The sequence below is a fragment of the Copidosoma floridanum genome, unplaced genomic scaffold (genome assembly GCF_036245765.1).
Source record: "Copidosoma floridanum isolate Cflo_tuat_1 unplaced genomic scaffold, Cflo_Japanese_pri ptg000012l, whole genome shotgun sequence".
Lineage (NCBI taxonomy): Eukaryota > Metazoa > Arthropoda > Insecta > Hymenoptera > Encyrtidae > Copidosoma > Copidosoma floridanum.
In genome coordinates, this window is record NW_028321889.1 from 4148205 (window position 1) to 4173670 (window position 25466).

At 36.7% G+C, this 25466-nt stretch overlaps 5 protein-coding genes across 7 annotated transcripts; 2 read left to right on the forward strand and 3 right to left on the reverse strand.

The window, feature by feature from the left end:
• Positions 1 to 16: 16 nt before the first annotated feature.
• On the forward strand, positions 17 to 2247 carry LOC149375106 (uncharacterized). The gene is made up of 4 exons (XM_089590479.1): positions 17 to 58; positions 374 to 504; positions 1554 to 1692; positions 1751 to 2247. Exons 1-4 carry the CDS (start codon positions 17 to 19, stop codon positions 2072 to 2074), a joined length of 636 nt encoding a protein of 211 aa, XP_089446605.1. The 3' UTR covers positions 2075 to 2247.
• LOC149375107 (tetratricopeptide repeat protein 27-like) lies at positions 2223 to 5435 on the reverse strand. Its single transcript, XM_089590216.1, has 9 exons — positions 5290 to 5435; positions 4357 to 5212; positions 4209 to 4275; positions 3798 to 4130; positions 3547 to 3720; positions 3331 to 3483; positions 3084 to 3245; positions 2722 to 3020; positions 2223 to 2657 (listed from the first exon to the last, which is right to left on the reverse strand). Exons 1-9 carry the CDS (start codon positions 5348 to 5350, stop codon positions 2390 to 2392), a joined length of 2373 nt encoding a protein of 790 aa, XP_089446342.1. The 5' UTR covers positions 5351 to 5435; the 3' UTR covers positions 2223 to 2389.
• Positions 5436 to 5840: 405 nt separating this feature from the next.
• LOC106637320 (uncharacterized) lies at positions 5841 to 7059 on the reverse strand. The gene is made up of 4 exons (XM_014350061.2): positions 6998 to 7059; positions 6544 to 6898; positions 6263 to 6464; positions 5841 to 6197 (listed from the first exon to the last, which is right to left on the reverse strand). Exons 2-4 carry the CDS (start codon positions 6858 to 6860, stop codon positions 5955 to 5957), a joined length of 762 nt encoding a protein of 253 aa, XP_014205547.2. The 5' UTR covers positions 6861 to 6898; positions 6998 to 7059; the 3' UTR covers positions 5841 to 5954.
• Positions 7060 to 17251: 10192 nt separating this feature from the next.
• On the forward strand, positions 17252 to 24324 carry LOC106637311 (uncharacterized). 3 transcript variants are annotated; one of them, XM_089590250.1, is made up of 9 exons: positions 17252 to 17967; positions 19218 to 19893; positions 19959 to 20620; positions 20909 to 21007; positions 21077 to 21224; positions 21308 to 21700; positions 21767 to 22235; positions 22335 to 22787; positions 22870 to 24324. In XM_089590250.1, the coding sequence occupies exons 1-9, from the start codon at positions 17489 to 17491 to the stop codon at positions 23460 to 23462; spliced, it is 3972 nt and encodes a 1323-aa protein (XP_089446376.1). In that variant the 5' UTR covers positions 17252 to 17488; the 3' UTR covers positions 23463 to 24324. The 3 variants fall into 3 exon arrangements, with proteins under 3 accessions (XP_089446376.1, XP_014205528.2, XP_089446377.1); XM_014350042.2 differs by having other exon boundaries at positions 21770 to 22235; XM_089590251.1 differs by lacking the exon at positions 17252 to 17967 and adding an exon at positions 19038 to 19120.
• LOC106637312 (cyclin-dependent kinase 2-interacting protein) lies at positions 24323 to 25466 on the reverse strand. Its single transcript, XM_014350043.2, has 4 exons — positions 25207 to 25466; positions 24850 to 25073; positions 24670 to 24778; positions 24323 to 24604 (listed from the first exon to the last, which is right to left on the reverse strand). Exons 1-4 carry the CDS (start codon positions 25250 to 25252, stop codon positions 24408 to 24410), a joined length of 576 nt encoding a protein of 191 aa, XP_014205529.2. The 5' UTR covers positions 25253 to 25466; the 3' UTR covers positions 24323 to 24407.

The window sequence follows — 25466 nt, forward strand, 5'->3', positions numbered from 1 at the left end:
ATATACTACGTGCATCATGCGTGTGATGAGGTGTTTTCCGCAATCGTTACCAGAGCAAGTAATGTTCGGTAAGTTGCGCTCTACATTACCGTCAGATCAGAAAGTCAACTATATATACCTTTAATTTACTGGCGCTCTCATCAGACAAGTAAAAATAAAAATTGTGCTTTTATACCCACACATGTTCTCTTATAGGCACGCATAAGCTTACGGACACGTAATCTTCAAAAGACGTCAGGTTACAGATAAATTGCTTACTTACAGCCACGTCAGCTTACGGGCACGTAAAATCTGAAAGCATCGATTAACTCTATGCAGCATAGATATTTTTTTCCTACCAAGGGCGTAGAAATAAAAAATAAAAATTTGACAGGAGAACGTGAGTGATGCCACAGACCTTATAATCACCAAGACCGTGGAGAAGTTCGTTAACGAGACCGGCGGCACACTGAGGATCGCCAACTCGAAAAACGACAGTTTTTGGGCGTTCGAGGAAAGTTACGAGTCAGTATACACTTTTTTTTAGTCGAACAATTTCTTTCCTTGTATTCCCCTCGATCTATCTACATACGAGGGGCTATCGTGAGCTATTTTTATTTCAAAAATTTTTCAACGACTTCATTGGCCAGTTCGTCGAGAATTCTTGATTAACTTATTATTAGCGTTTTTAAAAAATTGAATTTTTCAAATCTAATGAAAGTTATTTTGATGAAAAATTCAATGTTATTGATGATTAAAGATTTTTCCAATTAAGAACTAAATTCAAGTGTAAATTAAAATAAGAAACAATTAAGAAACGTTTTGGTAACTGAAACAATTTTTAACTATTAATTATTGAAAATTTTTAACTTTGCCAACTCTCAATTAAAGCCTTTATTAAACAAACATGATTGTTTTCTAAAAAACGTGCAACACACGCTTGCGTCAGTAAGCTGTTCCACAAAAAAATAATCAGCTATTAATATTGGTTGCAACTGGCCAAGTTGTGTATAGTTTAAAATATACGATTCAGTTCGATTGAATTTAATTGTTGACTAAAATACCAATAAACTAACAATTATATTTAATTCAATTAGCAATTTAATTAAATAGTTAATTAAAGTACCGATTGTTTAACAATACGAAATACCATTCAACTAGCAATGAAAATTATTTTTTAATTAATAGTAACGAACTTAAGATTAACAAAAATAATGTATTTCAATTGTTGATTGAACCCTTATTAAATTAATATTGAGTTGAAATTTTAAGAAAACCCATTTACTATTTATTTTACGTACTCAATGATAGAGTTTTTTTTAATTTTATCATAGATTTTACCTCATTAAACATAATTGTTATGTTGATTATTAAATAATTTGAAATAATTAAAATTGTATGAAATATTTGAATCGTTTTTCATACTACTTTAAAATTTAATTAAATTTTATTTAAAAAAAAAAGGAGATTTTTAAACTAAGTAGACGATATCAAGTAATAGATGTATAGTGTGCACCTCATGCGAACAGAGTCTTGAAGAATATATAGGTATATATATTATAATGCACACGCAGTATAACGATCAGGGGCTTGACGGACCTGCAGTTCAGCGATCGGACGGAGATCGAGGTCTCGTCCCACGTCAACCAGCTGATGTTCCTCTTTCATTTTCGCATCCCGTTGAGCAACACGACGTTCAGAAGAGTATCGAAAGTAAGCAAATCGCGATTCATTTTTTTAATTTTTTTTATTCCAATACTATGTGTTTCAGATCGGCAACGACGAGGATTTACAAATGAACACCGAGTTCCATGGGTTGATCTTCGGGGCCAAGGTTTTCGTGAATTTTGAGTCGCACAGGTGTTTCTCGGCACTCGAAGATTTCAAGATAAGCGACTTCGGCACCACCAAGACCTACTTGTGCCGATTTTTCCGGAGAAAACTCATAGACTCCGATTTGGAAGATGTCAGAGAGATGAACAACGAAATTCTGTTTATGATAGCCGACAAAGTCAAGAGTACCATGAAGATCGTCGTCGAAAACAATTTTGACTGTAGATTCATCATTGCTAGCACGTACCATGGAGATGTGTGAACACTTTGCTGTTGTTTGCAACCTTTTTTTTATACTTTTTGATTTCTGAGTTAATTGTGTAGGGAAATTTTTTGTAAAAGATAAAAAAACGACCTAAATGTCAGTACCAGAATTTAATTGACATAAAATGACAAAAGTTACGGAAACGTTTGAAAAGTAATAAAAAGTTTTATTCGGTTTATGTACAACATATCAATACGTAATTGATACAAATATTACAAAGTACTTTAGATACGAAAATCAATAGATCTTCACTTTACAATAAAGTACGAGTGCGGCATTGCTGAAAGTACACGTTTAATAAATAGTTTCTATTTAATTTAAACCCTTTATCTTTTCCAATTCATCAAGAACTTTCTGCAGATACTCCTCGACTGTACTCAAGTTTTCCACGATGTCCGACATATCCTCCCACGCTAAATCCTTGATTTTTCTAACAACAGATTGAAGGGATAATTTTGCGCTCGCGAGTATTTGTCGTTTCTGCTGAACAGCGCAGTGCTCCGTACTTTTTAGGGAAGCTTCTGCCAGTCTTTTGCACGTCTCTAGCACTTTGTTCGAATCTTCAATAGTTGTGAACCACCTGAAATGTCAAAAAAAGACTACATAAGCATATTTAACCCCCATAGGGTGGAACAAGATCTTACCTTGGATTCGCAACGGCTGCTTGATAGGCTCGTTGAAGGTAACGTGCAGCCTTTTCGTTGTCTATTTTGTCTTTTTTCAGCAACGTAAGCTCAGCATACAGCCTCCAGACATCCGAGTCCGTAGCTGTCATCGATGTTAATCTGCCAAAGAGTTCTAGGGTCTTTTGTAAATATTTTCTCGATGAATTCCCATCCGAATCTTTCAACTCGTCGATTACTGCTTTTGATAAAATTGTGAGAACTTGGATATCTACGTGGACACCTTTGACATCTAAGATCCGGTGGTAGCATCTAATCACCTGTGGCAAGGAAAAATAAATTTTCGTAAATTCAGATATAAATGGTTGCTCGATCATTCTTACTTCTGAAAAGTGACCCAAGTCGGTGCTGACAACCATCAGATTATCCCACACCTCCCATTTGTCGAAATTACATTTGATGGCGTCTTGTAGCGAGCGCCAAGCTCTTGCTTTGTCTCCAAGTTTGATGTAAGCTTTGGCTAAATTATTCCAAACTTCAAAACTCTAGAACAAGTATTGCAATTTTTTTTTTTTTTTCAACTTTCGAAAAAACTTTCAAGTCATCGTGATAATCGGTGAAAATACTAACCGATTGTTCAAGGGCACAGTATTTTCTGTAAGCCGAAGCAGCAAGTTTCCAGTCTTCAACTTGCAAAGCAGCAAAACCAAGTCTGACCCACACGTTTTCTTGAATGTTATTCAACTCCAGGGACAACTTTAAATGTGGAATAGCTTCTTGGTACTGTTAAACAATAAGAAAATTATAAATTATGATTCAAAAAAATTAAAAACAAGAAAAACTCACGTTTTGTTTGGAATAGTAATAGAATCCCCAGTGCCTTTGCGCGCGACTACTTTTTTCCCCTGACAGTTTCCAGGCGGTCTCGTAATGTTCAACTTCTTGTGTGTTATCACCCAACAAACACCATAACTTGACAGTAGGTTTTTTAGCCAACTCTTGCCTAATAACATCCGCAGCCTAGGGTGAAGATTTTTTATATCAGCATCTGTGTAACCACCAATCAAAGAAATTACATTTGAACTGTAGAAACTTACTTTGTGTTTCATCTCCAAGATTGTGTAACAAACGATGACATCTTCCCACAGAGAAAGGTTCAAATAGAGGTCCAAAGCGCCCTTGACCATTCCCAGATTGAGCATCAAATTGGCCAAGTGTTGCTTCAATACCCATACTGGCTTCATGCCACTTGCAAAAAACGAATCCATCCTGAGAGCAATGGGCGTTTTTTCACACTTGAGTTGCTCGATCAAGTATTCAACTTGAGAAAGGGAACGTTCTATCGTTCTCTTGTGATTTGACTCTAAGATGCAGCGTTGGAACAGCGCGGACATTTTTAAAGCCCAGCTCTCAGTCTCATCGATGACTTGCTAATAAAATCACGTATAAATGAATGACTAATCAAAACTACTGTTATCTAGACAAAAAATTAATTAATCCGTATTTACGTCCAGGTAAGGCGCAAGCACTTCGTTTGTCAGTTCATCCTTTGGCTGTGATACTTTCAACTGAAAACTCAAGTAAAAAAAAAAAAAAAGTTTATTTAAAGATATATATACTGTAATATTGCATTCAATAAACAAAAATAATTTTTACTATTTTGTCAAGATAACAGATTCTTCTATGCTTCCAAGTTGAGCCTTTTCTCTTTTTTCTGAAAATTCAATTTTCTCCAAGCGCAAGTCATCGCTCAGATTTGTGACTTTTGGTAAATTATCGCACCCCCTGTGTGGAAACGGTTCCTTTTCCAACTTGACCTTTAAATACAACTGAGCTTTCTCTTGCTGCTGGTACTTTGTGCGCTTACCCAGTGCACCTTCCAGATCAAAACTTAACTGTGCCTCAATTGCAGCTTCCTCCAGGTATTTCTCTGAGCTCTGTATTCTTGTGTAATACAAATAAAAGTGCGTTACCTCTAATTTGAAAATAGCCTTCAAATGACTGTCTTCCACCAAATCAGACTCGCAAATGGTCTTTATCAGCTCCTCGGATTCAGCAAACAAAACAGCAGACGACTCTTCCAGAAGCAACTGATGGATTAAATTAGCTCTAAGTAACCACCAGGTGCACAACGGAAACTTTGTCCTCAAGGTCTCACTGCGAAATATTACTTTGGCCAGATAGAGCAGTTCTGGCTTCACTACGTTCTCATTGTACTGATCCTCCAGTGTTAATTTGGCAGCTGCAATATTCCTCAAGCCCAGCGAGCATTCGACATCCGTGTTCGCGAAAGGACCAGTCCAGTTGTTTTGGATGAAACACAGAAGGGACGCAACGCCAATGCAAAACCACTTTTCACCAACATCTGAACTGGCATTGATTTTTTCACTAATGTTCTCCTCAAAGTTTTTACTAAACACTGATGTCATTTTAGACTTGAAAAATTCGCTGTCAAACACAGTCTCGTAGTGTCCGCTCAGTATTTCCTTCTCATGGCTTATCGTATTTTTACCTGAAAAATTTTCATACAAATTCATCTAGTGTAATACAATGTAGATTTTGGAAAATCACACGGTTTTATGGCCCTACCTTCTGCCAAGGGAATATTCAGTAGCAGGTGCCAATCGATTCTTGTACGATTTTCTTCCATTTCGTTAATTTTTGAAATAAAATGCTTGCCTATAGCGTAGAAATTTTATTTATACTCAGTTTATTACTGAGAAAACTTAAAAAAACACCGGTATATATACGTTCAATCGATCACATGGACTGACATAACCTAACAATGAAAGTTTACGAAACATTTCTTCTGCTCCGTTGTTGTCACGTGTACCGTATATACCTATATATATATTTCCATGTGTTCTTGTTTGCTCCGAAAACACCGGGAACGTGTAAACGTAAATGTTCGTTTATTATTGGTATAAAAAATAATACGAGCTCTTTTATTTATAAATGATGAAAAGGGTCAGTACAAACTTCTCGCCAGGAATTATTTTTCATACCAATAATAAATGAACATTTACGTGTAGACAAGTGGTAGTTTTCTTAAAAAAATGTTTTTTTTTCAGTATTTTGAAAAAAAATAATTATTTTAAAACTAACAAAAACTAAATACGAATTATCAGTAATATACCTTTATTTCATATTCCCCTTTAAACAAGATCGAACAAACATATTTCTGTATAAAATCGCAATGCAAAAATAAACAGCGGTTGGTATGATTAAGAAATAAAATATCCTTGAAATTCATCTTATCGTGGGCACATGACACTGCGACCACCATCAACAGGTAATGTTTGACCAGTAATGAAACTAGCATCATCGCTAGCTAAGAAGGCAATAGTCTTGGCGACTTCATCGGGGTGTCCAGGACGGCCCAAGGCATGAGTATCTTTACTGTGCTCGAAGAACTGCTTGAGCTTGTCTTCATCCATACCACTGCGTCTGTGCAAGTTGGTGACTACAACACCAGGATTCACAGCGTTTACTCGAACCTGGAAAATGCAGTGTTCTAAGTAATGTTCTGATAAAAAAAGAACCAAAAAATCGGGACATAAACCTGTTTGCCAGCAAGTTCCAAAGCAACACATCTGGTCAGCTGGTCTATGGCAGATTTGCTCATGCAATATGAAAGAACTCCGGGGAAAGCTCTGAGCCCAGTTACACTGGAGACGTTAACAATGTTGCCCTTGGTATTAATCAAGTGGGGCACAGCCAGCATCGTCAAGTGATAGATTGACCTGACATTGATGTTGAATACTCTGAAAATCAAGGGGTCGTGACATTAGTGGTCAAAATGCTACTTGAAAAAAAAAGTTATTTCGATGAAACTCGTCCAACCTGTCGTACTGCTCCAAACTGGTGTTCTCAATGCTACCGGACTCCAGAGTGCCGGCGTTATTGACCAAAACATCGAGTTTCCCATACTTTTTCAGAGTCGACTCGAGGATTTCCTTGACGTCGGACTCATTGGTGATTTCCCCGGTAACTATGAAAGGTTTGGGATCCTTGCACTGGTCCGCCACCTTTTGGAGGTTCTCCTTGTTACGGCCGTGGATGGAAAGCAACGCTCCGAGCTGGGACAGATGGATGGCCGTGGCTGCACCTATTCCGGAGCTCGCACCCGTTATCAGCACGACTTTGTTCGCGAACGACATGTTTTTTTTTTTATCTCTTATCACGCGTCAGCTTTAGTCTGGAAAATATTAATCAATTCACGGAAAAGTTCGTCTCTACGATTTTACGAATGAAAGAATCGAATTCTCCGAATGCCTTGATATGGTTTTTTAAGTACCATACGATTTACGGTAGCACTTGATCTCTGGATTCTGGTCGCTCAAGTTGAAACACTTGTTGAACAGAAGTTCGCTCGCTCTCGAGCCTTTTTTTTTTTTTTTTTTATTTGTGATAATATGTGGCGGCAACTTTTAATTTCCAAAATATCTAGATGTAAGAATAAAAGGGAATTTACGTGGACGACATTTCCATCAAAATTTTCGCCTATTTTGGCAAGGTCGAACTTACGGCGAAATTATTACAAAGTATCATCGGAGTTTGAAAAAAAAATTATTCTCGTGCAGGTGACTCAAAAAATCAGAGTAGCATTTTTAAAACTGGAAGAAATAAAAAATTGTTTCTGGATCATAAGACAAAAACATTTTTAATGCGAGATTTCCGATCTGTGCTTTCCAATGTTTTTGAAATACCATAAATTAACAATTAAAAACTACCTAAAATGTATTTTTTATAATTATACTTGATTTGCATCTTTTTTTTTTTTTTCACTCATTCCACTAGATTTTAATCAGTACGTTTGTTTTTCTAACAAAATTATAGCAACACAAAAATATATACTCCCATTTCAACACACACTAATGTATTCTCAGTAATTCAAAATAACAGATCAGTATATTACAGTAAAATAATTTTTTTTTTTACACCCTGTGATGGTTTGATAAATGAACAACAAAAAAGTAGTTAACTTCTTAGTTTAAATTCAGAAATTTTATATTTTAATGCTCCTAACTTGTTAAGCTTTATATAATTGAAATTCTTTGAAAACAATTTATTACAAATGAATAACGTTCACACGTATTTAATGCATGCATCCTCTTGATTAATTCTTTATAATACTATGCTAAAAATGACGATATTTTATATCTACTTACCAAATCACTTGTAGAACTATATTTGGACGTCCTCTATTATGTGTATATATATAAATATCTATTGTACTGCGTGTATGTTTTATCAAGAATTAATTAACACATGTATGTTACATAAAAAATTAACATTATTTTTATAAACAAATTATAAGTATGTTAATTTTTGTTTAACAAAATAAAAAATTAAATCGCATTGCATTTAAACAAATTTATTTGCACAAACAACATTATACATTTGATTATATTTATCAAGCATAAATTGACTTTTTGTCACCGATATAAGATGTAATTAATTGACATGATTAATGTTCAAACTTGTGTCAACTAAAAACAGAGTAAAGCTTGCATGGTTTTCCTTTATTGAATTTGTTGCTTATTGGTTGAAAAAAAAAAAAAAAATTTTTAAAGAATTGGTAAACTTTAGTAATATGTTAATCATTAAAACAATTTATTCGTCTTGAATAAGTGTATTTGTCTTACTCTAAAATTTTTTCAAATTGTTCGAAGATTTCACAATATTGCAGCAATTCCAAAACATTGTGGTAAGTGGAAACACAAGTGGGACTTACAACATTTACTCAAAATTGAATAAAATTATTTTTTGGGTGCACGTAAGCGTGCCATACATATTACATTAGACATATCTGCTATTATTAAATGATTTCGATAGTTTCCTTTTACAAAGACAATTATCAAGTTCAATTCTTCAAAACCATTATTAATTATTATAATTATCAATAAATTTTTGTTCTATTTCATCTAATAATTATTTATGTTCCATTCAACGTTTCCTCTCCAAATTAATTCACCAAAGTCATGGAAACCTGAAATCACAGCACAGAAATCACCTTTGTCAACAATTTCGTAAATTAAACCAAAAAGGTATCTTGAATTACATATAAATAATCATAAAAAACGATTTTGTACTATAAATAAAATATTACTGGTAAATTAAAATAAACCTATGATAAAAACAAAGTAATGTCAATGCTGGTTATTGAATTGAATTTTTTTTTCTGATTTCACACAAAAAAGCGATAGTGGATACACAATATCCAACAGCTAAAATAACAATCACCATCTCCAATTCCATGAAATTATCACGATCCAAGTATAAGAAGTAATCTTTATTTTCTGCATTTTTCAGGTATTTGTCGAAACCATTTTGTACCATTCTGTTGATAAAATTCTGGAAATCCTCGTGGTAAGGACTGGCCCGCTCCATCCAATGCTCAAAAATAAATTGTTTGAAGTAAGGCTTTGCCTTTTTAGCATAACAACCCCTTGCATTATTTTCATCTTGAAAGTTGGAGTCGAGGTCCACGCAAATTGCGTTTTTGCGTCTCTCCACCCGACTCAAGCACGACTTCAAAGAATTGATTTGGATTAATTTTCTCTTCAAGTGGACGCCGTTGAGAAAACTGTTTTCCGAAATAAAGGAGAAAAATTCAGATCTTAGATAAACCGTCGGTTGCAAGTTGGACAGATCATTCAAGGCGTCGAAGGATTTTACTTTATTCGTGATTTTTGCGTTGAAAAATCCCATGTACAACTCGACAGGGTACAAGACAAGTGAGAATGCAAACAACACCAGAACTAAGGTTTTTAGAAAGGCTTTTAAATCACAATTTGTGCAAAAGCGATGTTGAAAGTATTTATCCAAAAAGTCCCCAGTGCAGAGTAAAATTAAAATTAAAACCGGAAGTATGAAAAAAATGGTACCACTTTCGAAGTGATGGTCATTAGTTTTGTGTACAACCGGAGCCATGGCGACTAGATTCACGTAGCCACTGAACAAATGCAACTTTGTCCTCGAATCGGGCCACCGTGGCGTATTGTACAGTTTGCCCAGAAACAGGTTTATCTTATCCTTTCTTACCGCCCCGAAAGAATACCGTTGTAATTTCATGGAAAAATTGTACCTTTTAAATATCACGGTTAACATGTGCAGGACATTTTTATCGGAGTACAACACTGAGCGCAAATTTCGGGTATTAGTATCGACAGATACGTACTTTGACGGTGTCACCGTTAAATTGTAACCGTTTGCACTGGCCAATTTGTTAGGGAAAACGGTCGAATCAGCACTCAATTTTTCACGGTAAACATTGTCCCAAAATGGATTGTAGTGATGAAGGAAAGCTCCCGCCACCTCGTTTTCCCCGTCAACGTGGATTATCGAAAAGTCCAACATTTTCCAGCGCCACGCTTGTATCAACAGATTCTTGTAGCCGTGCAGCTCGTAACGGTTGTCGTGATGCATGCTAATCACTAGGCACTTTGGACGCTGCAGCGCGGCATTTTTTTTCCTCAGATTGTTCACCACATCGGTCAATAGTTCCAATCTACGATCGTTGAAGATAATTACGTAAACGGCCGTGTTGCGGTAGAAAAGCATTTCGGGTATTTTCAATGACTCGAGGGTGGAAACGATCGCGGTGGGATGTCGCTGAGTTACGGCCCGCACAACTTCGGGATATCGCCGGGGTTGGATTTTCCTTGGATGCGCGTACAAAATACCCAAATGCTTCGAGTCCAAAATTTCGGACAATTTGAACCGCAGTGCGTTCAGCCACTCCGACGACTGATTCCGAATGGCCATGTCTCCCTCGCGGGCTATCACTTGGCAGAGCGTAAATAAAATCAGGGTAGCACAAAGGGCTTTCATTTTTTCCTAAGATTTAATACTTTCTAAAAGAAAAAGTATACGATTGCACGTGTAAATTGAGTAAGCGTAAAGGTACACTCGTCTTTGCCGTGCAATTGATGAAACTATACGCTGCAAACTGTAGATCCTTCATGTGCGCACATACTTTAAAAGTTTTGTTTTGTTATCTGATGTGTGATTTTTACGGAGATTTCAAATAAGCTTCTTCATAATCAAGAGAAATTTGATGCTATGATTTCAACTGGTAACATATGTGGTGCCGTATTTTACAATTATCTTGTTTAATATTTAAAACACAAGTGCATGAAATGAAATAGGAAAGTCATGTAGTAGAATTTTTTAATTCATATTTTCAGTGCATCGAGTAAAATTCGTAACATGTCCCACGTTTCCAATTTATTTAGATAACTAATAAATGTTTCATTCAAATTAATGGCATTTGAATCATTTGTGCGTAACTTGAAAGTGGAAAAAAGTGGGAAAAAAAAAAAAAAAAAAAAAAAAAAAAAAAAAAAAAAATAACAATAAACAAAAAGAAAAAATAAATTTTGCCAACGACTGAAGCAGAATCGAGAAAACAAGTAGCTATTGTCGCTGTTAGTTTTGATGTGGGACAAAAAAATGGTTAAAGATATAAACTATAGGTGAAAATATGTAGGCTCCTGGTATTCCTGGTACAAAAACTGAACTTTGTGTTGATCGATTCTCCAATTTTCGACGCCTCACCTAAAGTTTTTCATCGTTGCTTCGGACGAGATTATAGTATTCGTAATATTTAATACCGCGTATTCCGCCGTTTGTTCTAATTTTTTCCTGCCAACGATCCTTTTCTCTTCTCGTACACCAAAACAATCGCCGACAACGAATACCCCGTTATTAAAATTGTAAGAAAAACTTTGACGGTAATAACTTCTTCGTCGTTATAGTAGTTGCGCAACTGGTCCTTCGTTTCGAATAAATTTTCAAAGTGACGAATGATACCGTGTTCCATGAACGCCGAGGAGACTTTTTGAAACTTTTCGTGAAAGGGACAGCCCGACTCCAGATAGTAGACAAAATGCTGACACATGAAGGTCACCTTGGTCAACTTCATGCTATCCGGTTTGAAGTAACGCGGCAAGTAGTACTCTTTGAAAACACAAAAGACCCACTGGCCGGATTGTAGCATGGCGTTGCACTCATCCGCCCTGCTAAGCCTCAACGTTTTCGAGTGTATACTGTGAAAGCGAGTCTTGTACCTGAGGCTCGGCCGGTTCATGTTTTCCAAGCAATTGTACGCGTAAATGGGAAACTGCGAATCGTCCAATTTTTCAAGGGTGTCGAACTCCTCCAGCTCATTGATCATCTTTATGTCGACCACGTCCGAGTAGAAATCGGCCGAGTACTTCATGGACAGAAGTATGAGGCACACGATGATCAATTTTTGTGCTTTACTTTGCGGCTCGACGCTGCTCGAGCCCCCGATCAGCAGCGTGGCCATGTTGAACGTGCTCCAAAATTGGATGCGCCCCATCAGGACTTTGTTCAAGAAAAACATGACGATCAGCAAAAACGACGCCAAATTTATGAACATGAATAGGTTGTCGAAATTGCTGAATTTCGTGCGAAAAATGATCGGCCCAACGGCTATTGTTCTCAGACATTGGGAAAGTACCGAGACGTCAGGAAACATTTGGGGGTATTTCATCATCATTAGCTTCAGTCCCAAGTATCCGTTGACGTTGCCCTTGTCCAGTGCGTTGTCCGAAGTCAGTTGTACGACAACCAGCGTGAAGTTGATTTTTTTCAACATTTGTATAAATACGCGTAGGGCGCTCTTTTCCACGGGGTACTTATTGGTCAGCTCGCCACTTTCGTCCCTGTAAATTGCAGGGGATTTTTTCACTTTGAATGGATAGCCTTTGACGTTCGTTAATTTGTCGGGGAAGAGTGTCGATTTATCACCGATGTTCGATCTGTAGTGAAGGTTTTCGAACGGATTGAAAAAGTTTATCATCGCTTGATCTTCCTTTCGTCCCACGTTTATGTCAATTATGGTGAAATCTAAAAATTTTAAAATATAATACGCATCACGTGTTATTTTCTTGTACTGTGTTTTTCCGTTGTCGTGAAAAAATATGACTAGACACTTTGGTTGTTGATGGTAGGGATTTACACTTTTCAATTTTATTAAAAAATCAAACAATTCATGCCACTTCGAGCCATCGTATGCGATGACATAAGAAACGATGTTGCGTCTGAAGAGAATATTTTTATTCCAATTCCTACTTCCAACAACGTAATTGGCAACGATTGCTGGATTGTTTTGAGAAATAATTCTTACAACGTCGGAATATTCACGCCTAGTTGTCGAGTTAAGTCATAAAAATAAACTAACTTGATGGCGCGATGATAAATTATCATGAATTTTTGTTCTCAGTAAACTTTGCCAATCGTATTTTTGTTTGGGTATCGTTAAACTTTTCTTCAATGTATCAAACGCATGTAAATTAAATAAAATTAATATCATACTTGTAATTTTCATCTTTACTTATTCATACACTGTATAACTGTGAAAAGCAATATTATATCAGACGTAATTTTTATTTATTTATCTATTTTTTTTATATCTATACATTCAAACTGGTTGGATTGTCCGTAACTGTTAATTGAATGTATATTTTATTATGAGTTAATCCACAGGCACTGACTTTTACACGAAAATTTAGTGTCGCTCGATTTTTACAAAAATTATAAACTCTCTAACCTCGAGCAGTTATTTTACGTAGAGTAACTGTGAATTCTTTTTGTATTCATATAACCACTGGTTAATCTCACGATCAACTTAAATTACCTAATGAAACAATATACTATTGTAGATCAAAGATAATTTTAGTTATTCACGATAATCGTAATTGAACAAGCATATATTCTTAATGTAGATTAAAGTACTATATATCATATTAATTGTAGGGCTCAACCTTCCTGTCTGTTCAGCCGGATATAGTTATATATATATACCAATTTACAGAAATTAACCATACGTATATCTTTGAAAAATCTTCATTTTTATTTTAGCCAATATTTTACGTTTTGTATCTTAGTCACGCTATTTTTTAAACACATATAGTAATTAAAAAAAAAAAAAATATAAAGGTTTCCTACAATATTTACAAGCACAAAGTAAACATATACTGATCGTCTCATCGGCATTGTGAAAGAATATATGACTTAGGTAACATAGTTATTTAGGTGACAAGTGCGGAAAAGACGGTAAGCACTTGGTGATAGAGTGTCCAGAAATGTCGGGAACAAGTGCCACAGATGATTGAACGAGTGAAAGAAAATTTCCCGCACTGAAGAAAAATCTTATTTGGTAGAGGGCAGTATTTTTTGTTTTTTTGTAAAATATTTGTACGCAGGTTTGTACGTTATATTCAACTCCAAATAAAGTTAAATTTGTCGAAAAAAAAAATTTCTTTTTTTTCAAAAAGTGATACATGGATGTAAAATATCTATGAATGAAAAAATGTTTTGATTTATTTAAAGATGCTGAAGTACATAGATAGAGCTCAAAAAAATGTTTTCATTACAAAAACCAAATCTTAGTTTACTATTGACCTTTCGATGTTTTTTTAGCAGAGCCAGGGGTTTCGCCGCCTGAACCCCGCTGTAGTGACTAGTAGAAACTGATCATTTATTATTGCGAGTCATTGATTTTTTATTCATAAAGTAGATACATACTGATCGACAAATAATATACAAAGGATTAACTATTAAATATATATGTATATACATATGTGCGTACATGTGTTGCTAAAACTATATTATTTATTTATATAATATATTGTTTTGAATGCGTACGAATAAAAAAACAATAAATCTTGATTATTTCATGTAAAAATGACATTATATTAATTATTTATTGACTGAATACAAGGATTCTACGAGCATAATATATGTTGTAATGTATGTACTCGTCAGGGAAAATTCAAATTAATAAATATACTCCAGTACAGATTTTACACACATATTAACTGAAGCGGAAAGAAATATGTTAAGTTGTTTAATAAAAATAAAAGTTAATTAAGTACGTGGGTAGTTTTGATAAAAGTATGTAAATTTATTACTTAGTTGAGTTTTTTGAACATGGCGATGTCGGGCCCAAAAGTTTCCTGATGCATGCAGCTTATTTGATATCCCCCAAAGTTTAAAAAAAAATTGTGAACCATATATTTCGGGAATCCATTAATTTTACACAGGTCTGAGCTTACAGACTTTACATATTTTCTATTTTACAGTATTTAATTAACAGTCTACAGCCTTTTTTTGTAAAATGACTCATATGATATACAAGTATATACTTACTTACATACCTCATATATGATATAATTGTGTGCTCCGAATTCCCAAATATATATTCGACAGTGTTTTCGCGGCTCTTTTTCTCATCAGTCATTTAATTGCCAGCTGTAAGGTTTAAGTAAATTGTACTTGATTAAGTAAGCACACTTCAGCACTTATGAAAGTCTGAAAATTAAAATAAGAAGAAAAAAAAAACATTAAAAAGAGAAAAGAAAAGCAAGATTCGTTCACCTTACAATCCAGGGACGGTCGGGGACGGTGTGAGCGAGTCGGAGACGAAAGTGAACAAGTGCTCTCCTGCTCTCCTCCGTGATTCTCCGATCGTCCCTGATCGTCCCTGACCGTACGCGATGCGCAGTTGTACACGTTAGATTAGATTAATGCAAAAAGTAAACAAACTTGTTTGTATTTGCACTTCTTTATTTACAAACTATTGTTTACATACAGCATTAATCTAACCTAACGTGTACAACTGCGACTCGCGTACGGTCAGGGACGATCGCGGACGATCGGAGAAGAGCACTTGTTCACTTTCGTCTCCGACTCGCTCACACCGTCCCCGATACCCGACGGCCCCGACCCAGCGATGGGATATAGTTCCGGCCAGATTTGGGAATTCTCTAGGACCCAACCTCTCTGACGTGGGAAATCACTAGATCAAAAAAAAATTAGTACCAAAGGTGACGCGCGAGATTCAAATAAGGTCCAATAACACAAGCATCCATCATCTGATGACCCAGGGCGCTTACTGGCCACTCTTTTAAATAAATAATTATTAATAAATAATACTAGCGCCTATCACCCAATGACCCGGGGCGCTTACTGGCCACTCTTTTAAATAAATAATTATTAATAAATAACACAAGCGCCTATCACCTGATGACCCGGGGCGCTTACTGGCCACTCTTTTAAATAAATAATTATTAATAACACAAGCGCCTATCACCTAATGACCCAGGGCGCTTACTGGCCACTCTTTTAAATAAACAATCATTAATAAATAACACAAGCGCCTATCACCTGATGACCCAGGGCGCTTCCTGGCAAAACTGTTAAATAAATAATTATTAATAACACAAGCGCCTATCACCTAATGACCCGGGGCGCTTACTGGCCACTCTTTTAAATAAACAATTATTAATAAATAACACAAGCGCCTATCACCTGATGACCCGGGGCGCTTACTGGCCACTCTTTTAAATAAATAATTATTAATAACACAAGCGCTTATCACCTAATGACCCGGGGCGCTTACTGGCCACTCTTTTAAATAAACAATCATTAATAAATAACACAAGCGCCTATCACCTGATGACCCAGGGCGCTTCCTGGCAAAACTGTTAAATAAATAATTATTAATAACACAAGCGCCTATCACCTAATGACCCGGGGCGCTTACTGGCCACTCTTTTAAATAAACAATCATTAATAAATAACATAAGCGCCTATCACCTGATGACCCGGGGCGCTTACTGGCCACTCTTTTAAATAAATAATTATTAATAACACAAGCGTTTATCACCTAAATACCCGGGGCGCGTACTGGCCACTCTGTTAAATAAATAATTATTAATAAATAACACAAGCGCCTATCACCTGATGACCCAGGGCGCTTACTGGCCACTCTTTTAAATAAACAATCATTAATAAATAACATAAGCGCCTATCACCTGATGACCCGGGGCACTTACTGGCCACTCTTTTAAATGAATAATTATTAATAACACAAGCGCTTATCACCTAATGACCCGGGGCGCTTCCTGGCAAAACTGTTAAATAAATAATTATTAATAAATAACACAAGCGCCTATCACCGTATTACCTGGGGCGCTAATTGCAAATCTAGTAAATAAATAATTATTCATAAGTATGTCAAGCACCTTCTTCCTGAGGATCCAGGAAACTTGTTTGCAACACTATTAAATGATAAAAAGTTGATCGATAACATTAATTATATCACAATTTTGATTGCCTATCTAGTACGACAAAGATCTTTTTAATTAGCGCTCTTGTAATTACTTGATAATTTATTATTCAATAGTAGCCAGTAAGCGCCCCGGGTCATTGGGTTATAGGCGCTTGTGTTATTTATTAATAATTATTTATTTAAAAGAGTGGCCAGTAAGCGCCCCGGGTCATTGGGTGATAGGCGCTAGTATTATTTATTAATAATTATTTATTTAAAAGAGTGGCCAGTAAGCGCCCTGGGTCATCAGATGATGGATGCTTGTGTTATTGGACCTTATTTGAATCTCGCGCGTCACCTTCGGTACTAATTTTTTTTTGATCTAGTGATTTCCCACGTCAGAGAGGTTGGGTCCTAGAGAATTCCCAAATCTGGCCGGAACTATATCCCCGACCGTCCCTGGATTGTAAGGTGAACGAATCTGCGCAAGTTCTTGAATACATGTTATACTTAACCTCGTTCAAAAAGGCTTACTTGTCTACTACTGTACTTTATAAATTTGAGAAGGGAACGCCACATAAGGTACAAAACGTATACATATCTCACCCCTATTGACATAAAAAGTCTCGAAACAGCAGCATAGGGATTGTAAAGTGTGTCGATCAACCCTCAAAGTGGTGCAACAACGGAAACGTTGACACAATGTCGGGGAGGCTAGGTGCGGCTGGCGGTGGTGATGTGTTTACAAATGTCATCCACACTGGCAGTACCGACCTGCTACAGCAAGCACTCCAGCAAATAGTGAACGACGAGAATGAGCAAAATCGTCTTCAGCAGCAGAACAATAGTTTAATGGCTTTTTTACAAAACAGTGGGGATAGTGATGTACCCCAGGTGATACAGCTGAGTACGGAGCAGGCTGCTGCTCTAGGTATCAATGTCAGCAAGCTTGAAAACAATGTGACTATTGAACAGGCAAGTGATGATTGCGGGACTGAGTATGTGGTCGAGGAGTGCAGTGCCGAGGATGTACAGCAGTCACAGCTTAGTCAAGAGGAGACCCAGAGGTTACTCAACGAGTTGGTGCAAAGTGGACTGCTCAAGAGAAAAGAGGAGGTGGCCCAGGAAGTTGTATTTGAGGACTGGAATGTGCAGCAGCAGCAGCAACAACAACAACAAAAGTATAAAATCATTCTATTTGATGTGCAGTTGTTATAATGTGGTGGATTGTAATATTTCGTTGGAATTAAAATATTTATGTTTTAGAGTACGATGTGTAATTTCAATTGAGTTTTAAGTTATTTGATAGTTGAACACTGAAGTAACCTGATAATAATGTAAATGAATTTTAAAGAAATCATTGAAGCAAGTATTTTCTCGTTTTTCTGTAGTTTAGTAATATTGACGAATTTTGACATCCTTTCGCTCACATCTTTTACATGGACTTGTATATTTTTCAACATTATTTGGGTTATATAGTGTTTAAATATTATGATAAAATTTTTGTTTATTGTGTTCCAGTGAGAAATAAATGATGGGAAATAAACGAGAAACCACTACCAACTTATTGACCTAAGCATTAACTGCTTGAATTTTACTTTTCTACAAAATTATTATTTATAATTGATTTGCGTTGGTGTGCGTAAACAGTTTTTATGTTCATTTATTTATTTTCCTTACAGTTTTTGTACTATTAGAAATAGTTGACAAATTTTTTAACAAGTTAAATTTTTTTCACTTTTTTCATTTTTATCTGTTTTCAATCCATTTTATCCTACAATATTTTACACAGCAAGTCTTGAAAATCTAATTTACTACAAAGTTACTACACTAGTTGCGCGTGAGTTACTCATCAGAAATCATTTCCTTATTACATCTTTCAACAAAATTTATTATTTTTAAATTAGTTTTTATATATTTATTTTGTACCATATTTTATGAATGTCTGTATAAGCCTTAATAACATAAATCAATCTCCTAAAAATTTTAGTACTACTATACACTTTACTTCAGTATTATAAAAAATATACATTCTGATAACTATGTATATATAAGTACAGAGTTAGATGCGATTTTTTTCAGTAAGAGCAAAAAATTGGATTTGTATTCTCGTCTTATGCCAACTTACAGATCAAACAAAAAAATAGCAAGATAAAAATTTGTTTAACTGATTTTTGAATATCTAGGATAATTGATCCAAAGTGGTGAAATTACAAAATGTTTAAATGAATCAAAAATAGTCAAAAAGATTTGATTACATACTTTGTGTATAAAACATGCTTTGTACGTGTGATCCAAAAAATTATTTTGTCAACCTCGGAAACCTCGTTCCTAGTATGAAGCACATTATTTTCAAATACTTATAACATAAAAATTTGTTTAAACAATGAAATGTTGGTTCCACGCATAAAAATAAAACATATATTTCCAGCAATCACAATGAACACTACAAACAAAATTTACAAGAACCAAATATAGCCATGGAGTCCATTGCAATAGGAGAAAATTCCAATCACCAAACAGGTCAAATTGGAGAACAAACGAGTAATTTTTTTCACATACAATCAAATCGACCAGATGAACTCGTGCAAGAGCAAAGTATTCCAAAGAGCATGGAAGCGCAACGCAACAAAAACACATCACAAAACACGATACAGTTTAGTATAGCTTCGAGTAATCCTCAAGTGTGCTGCGTCTCGGAATCACAGGCTCAGATACTCCAGAGGTTTCCAGTGATCCTACCATCGTCTCAGTTTATCATTAAGCCAGCACAAACAGTTCTCACGCCCATGAAAAGCATAAGGATATTGCCCAGTCCGACCAAAGCTAGTAATGCTCAGACTTCAAAAAATTCCTTACTTCTGCCAAAAACTACTGTATTAAGAAACACGTCACCACAATTGATCAAGGCCGTGCCCGTTGGAACGCAGTTTCTCAGTACAGCAAATAACATATCAACGCAGTTGTTAAATGCTTCACAATTAATTTCCAAAGCCAACGACGGTAGCTGTAGTATTGTTAGTGGTAGTAGTGATAGTAATCGGTTAGTCAACGATTCTCTAGTTACAACTCGTGTCAGTAACGTACCTTCGACTACACAGCATTTGGTAAGTGTTAAAAAATGAAATGACCTATTTTTAAACAAATATCCAATAATTCCATGCATCTGCAGATTCGCCAGGCGTCAGTACAAAGGCCCGGGCAGACGCAAGCCCGGCAGAGGCCAAATCAGCAGCAGTACTTCACACCCATTCTAAAGGCCAATACCCTCGCGTCAAATGGCATTACTGTGGTGAGAAATACTCCCCTCCTAAACAGCAACGCGATGAAACAGAGTAGCACCACACCGGTGTTGAAATCGATTAATCCCTCGATGCTGAAAACGAGCTTGTTAAGAAATCCTGTGGCAATATCGTTGCCGGTATCAAAGACCGGCAACTCGCCAGTGATAGTGACGACCCCCGTGATGAAAACCATCGATCCCTTAAAGCCCTCGAAATCGATAAATCCATCCATCATAAGGAGAAAAATGTCTAGCACGCCGGTTTCAATTTTGAAACCCCAGATCAAGGCTGCGAACAATAGTTTGATCAGGCAAAATCTAACAAGTCTTCTGAGCCACAAGAAGCCGCTGGAACTCAATGGCGGGCTGAAGCCCCTGGTAACGGCTAAACTAAAGCAAAGCGTCAACTCGCTCATGAAGAGTATTAAAAATAAGCCGATCACGCAGAAATTGGTGACAGTTAAGCAGGACCCGATTGATGCGGTTAATGACTCATTGGGGTCGAGCGACAATCCTGTACAGATCGTCCAACAAGGCGACACGTATCATAGGTGAGTTGAATTTTCATTTTTTCTTTTTTTTATTTATTTTTTTTTTTTTCTTCTCTTGGATGATTGTTATGGGTATAGTTATTGATTTTGGTAGTACTGAGTAAAATGATTGAACGGGATGGTGGATGATGAAACAAAAACCCAAGGACAGAATTTTTTTTACGTCACACCATTCGATTTTAGATTTGTAATTCGAAAATTTCCCCCTAAACAAAAAAAGTCGCGTTCCAAACAAATAGTTGAAGAAATAAACAAACAAATAACCAAGCAGTTTTACGCGAATTGCAGCGTGAATCGTTTGACCCAAGCCCAGCTGAAAGTGATAGCCGAAGCTCTGCAGCAGAGGAACCAAAATTCTGCGAATTCCAAAGAAAAAATTCTGTACAGGTGAGAAGAATGTGGATAATAAAAAAATAATACTCAACTATCCACGTTAACGAAAAATATATATCACAGGCTCAGTTTCAACGACGAATTAGATTTGAGGATGTTGCAAAAAGCGGATGTGAATTCGAGCAAAAACAGCAAGCGCGGCAGGCCCAAAAAGGGGTCCGCCAAAGCACCCGTTGTACCCGTCAAATCAGAAGAACAGAGCGAGTCAAAGGTACGAGCACTTTACAATTTTTTTTTTTTAATCTCCACGTTCAAAAAAATGTTAAACTGTTGAAATGTTATCTTTGGTTGTAGGACGATCGCAACAAGATCGTGGCGCGCACGAGATCGGGCAGACTGTCGAGGCCACCGCGACACATAGTGCGGGACTACAAACACCTAAATCATGTCGATCTCACGCAACCCGACCTCGATGACTCGGGCGGAGGCTACAGTGATTATACCACGAGCAACGGTGTTGGGGCCACCAGAAAATTTTCCCAAGAGGACGAGGGCCCTAATCAGAGAACGGAACTACTGGCTGGGGTAGAGATGCCCAAGCGAAAGGTACCAGACATTTCCAAGTGTCCCACGTGCAACAAGGTTTACCTAGGGAGATCGAGAATAGCCAAGCATTTCGAGATGAATCCGGACCATGGTAGCTTGGACCAGTTGCCTTTGCTCTCCGTCGAAGCTGAACTGAAGCAGGTACTGTTTGAGATGAGCCCGTGGCGAAGCTCCGATAGATTATTATTTATTCACGTTACGTTTCAGCAGACAACCCCACATGACTCGTTGAAGCGTAAAGGAAAAAAACGCGGCCCCTGGGCGTACACGACACCCGAGGCGAAGTCAGAGCGCCGGCAGCTCAAGCTTCGCGAGGCCATGTCTGCGTGCGAGAGTTCGGAAATAGCCAAAGTCGCTGCTAAACCAGTCGTCAGTTCTCTATCCCTTTTCGACCTTCTGATACTCAAATCCGAAAACAACGTGCGCACCTTTCTGTCGGAAATCAAACAACTCGTCGAACGTGTTCGCGAAAAGACGAGTACAATGCTAACCGCCGTTGGCAACGAGGATGACGATCAAGTGGTTGATTTGAACGAAGAGTTGCTGTGCGATGTTTTGGCGCTGAATTCGGGCTTCTACAGGGTCAACGAGCCTCTCGTTACCGAGGAAGCTGAGACGGAGAGCAGTACCGAGCCGCCTCTGAAGATGCAAAAGACCGATGATCATTTCGAAGAAGGTAAAACTTGATTTTATAACGCAATAGCTGTCGCTATCAAAGTAGAGTTACACGAATGCTTTTTTCTTTTTTTTTTCTTTTTTTTTTTTTTTTTTTTAGCTAAAGAGAACGTAGAGGAGAGTGGTTATTCCGAGAGCTCCAATTTCAGCGTCTGTGACTTGTTTAACGAGCGAAGAAGCGAATCCCAGACGAAGTCCAGCTGTCCCGAGGTCCTCAGTGCTCTCACGCTTGTACCGCGAAATTCCTATACGAATCATGAAAGCGAGGCTTCATCCAAATCAAGCAGTACTCCGAAAGGGGTCTTGAGCTCAGGTGTAGAGATCAATACTACGGATACTCCTGGATTCCAAAAGCTCAGTATCAACGCCGAGACGAGGGCGAATCTCAACTTTGTGAAGGAAGGAGCGTTCACAAAATTGGGCGATTCACTGGAACCTGCCTGCAACGATGTCTTCACAAAGTTCAATGGTAACTTTAACCGATCGAAGATGAAGGGTATGCAAAGGACGTTTATCAAGTTGGAACCGACCGAGGAAGGATTCATCAAGTTGGGTAAGTAAACATTTTGTTGATATTTGCGATTGATGACGATTCAATGGTAGGTTGAGCAATAAATGTATGGGTAAATCGATAGAGAACGGAATGATTGGTGGATTCCACGAAGAAATGGAAGACTTTGGAAAAATTCAGAGCAACGGCTTCCATTTCGTGTCAAGCAGCATATCAGACAATTTTAATGGCAAGGGCTTCCGCAAACTAGTTCCTAAAGCAATGACAGCGAACGAAGCTTCGATTCTCAAACACGAGAACCTCGAAATGATGGACAGCAGCAGTAGCAATCACGAAGTCAACGAAAACTCGATTCAAATAACGACGAGTAGCAACAGTAACAGCAGCATATCCGACGCGACACACATCTTCGAGTCGACTGATAGCCTGGACATCTCGAAGATGACGAATTACGATCACATCGCACATTTGGATATGCTGAACGAGAGCGGCGCGATTGACAAGAATCTCATGATGGATGAAAAACTCGTCGAGCACTTGCAACTCGTCAACAGTTCCAACATCAATATTGTCGATGAGCTCGTCTCTGAGAGGCTGAAGAGCGTTATGCCTGATGGTATGCTAGAAAACGATTTGATGCACCACAACGGCAGTTTGGATACAGATTTGGATTTCGAAGAGTTGAGCGAAGAGTTTAACAGAAACACCAGAAGTTGATAAAGGATGCTCTGACTGTATCATTTTGTTTGTGCGAGTTGATGTGTCGTTGAAAAAAGTTGATTGTTTTTCTTTGGAAGTATCAAGGTTAGTAGATTATTAATTTTATTGCGTAAATGATTAGTATTGAGATCACGTAGGAGTGTGGGAAAACAGTATTATCCTTAGAATGAATTTAACTTATTGATTCTAAGCAAAAGTGAAATAGTCTTCTGTCATTTTTTTTTGAATTTTAATTGAATTACTTTTAAAACTTTTTACAACCCAATTTCATACAATATTAAATAAGAACTGAGATTTTTATTTTTTTGGCCTTTAACATTGTTCAGTAAAACACTAAAGTTTTCTTTCAATTATGGACTTTACCTTCTCCTATTCTCTCAAGTATTGCACTTCTTGTTAGTGTACAATTTAAATATTTAATACTTTATTACAAAATCGTTTACGTGCAAAAAAATATTTTTATTTAATATTAAATATAGCTCGTAGTAATATTTTACTTGTTAAGTGTGTGAACCCACGTGACTGAAATATAAATTCACAAAGATGTTACATATTTTTAATATAAATTTATAATTGAAAAATGCATCGTATGTTAGCATGAATGGTTGGTAAATATTTGAGTAAGGTTGGTAATTTGAAAAACAGCTCTCTGGTAACAGAGAGGTATTCTAGTCTGCATCAAATTTTTCAATGCTGACATATATTCTTTTTTAACTAAACTGACAAAGAAGTCACACTATCTATCATTCCTCACATAATATTCTTTGTTTGAATGACGATCTCAGTTAAAAATGTAATATATATTTTTGTCAAACTTTGTCTAATCTTGGAATGGAAAAATAAAAAACGATTGAAACTATGGTAAAACATTTTCATTTATCTGTAATTATGTACAAAAATATTGTAACTGTGCAATATACACAATATGACTATAAAAATACGTTATCTTAACTTAGTTTCGACAAGCATGGACTCCAAATTAATATTTAAGTTATCAGGTAGTTGTGTTTGGTGTACCCAGGCTGCAAGGTTCAACATTTTCATGGCATCTCTATGGTCGTGCGCCACGTTTTCCAATATAATTTGTTTCACTTCAGCCTCCTTTTTGTACGATTCGTAAATCATATGAGCTGTAGCAACTGTAACGTTTAAAAAATGATTTAATTGAAATCAATCATCATCACACAGTAGTGTCCACACATACCAAACTTATCCACAGGCCACGTTGAAAACAAATGATCACTACTCTTGTGCAATTTAGATATGGATTTCATCTGATTGACTATTTGTCCAAAAGCTTCAACAATGTTGTCCTGCATGAAAGCAACAATCATCAAATTCACATAAAAAAGAAAAGAAGGTATTAATGTTTCCTCCTACTCACAAGCTCATTGCAAACTTGAGTCAAATTTTCACAAGGTTGTTTCAACTTTTCCGGATAACTATTGTCAGTTTTCAAGCTGGTGATTATTTTCAGAAGTGACAGGCCGTTCAAGTGCAGTGTGTTCCACTGTTGAATATTGGAATGTATGGCAGCTGTCAAGTCGCGCACGATCCTCGGGTTTCCTGTTAAATTCTTCCCTTGAACGGTTTTAGCCCTCGGAGATACTACAAGAACAACAGTTTACTTTTTATTTATCTACTCTGAAAAATATAACACACTTTTTTTTCCTTCAAAGAAAATCAACGCATAATTTCCTGAACAGCACTGTAGGGAACTTTAAGTATTAACTTTTCTTACTCGCAACTGGAGAAAATTGCAACGACTTGTTCGGTGTAGTAGTCATCTCTTAAACAAATCTCTTTTTGCACAATCATAAAGACACCAAATAAACTTACAACGCTTGTAAATATATTGTATTCCCCGTCATGTATATTTAGGAGGTTAGGAAAGTCATACAGGTATGTTCGGGGACCGAGATTGGGCGCACGCCGTCAAGTTCGGGCGACCCCCGTTAACTATCAGCTGTTCTGTGTTTACTATTAACTGAACGTTGTAAA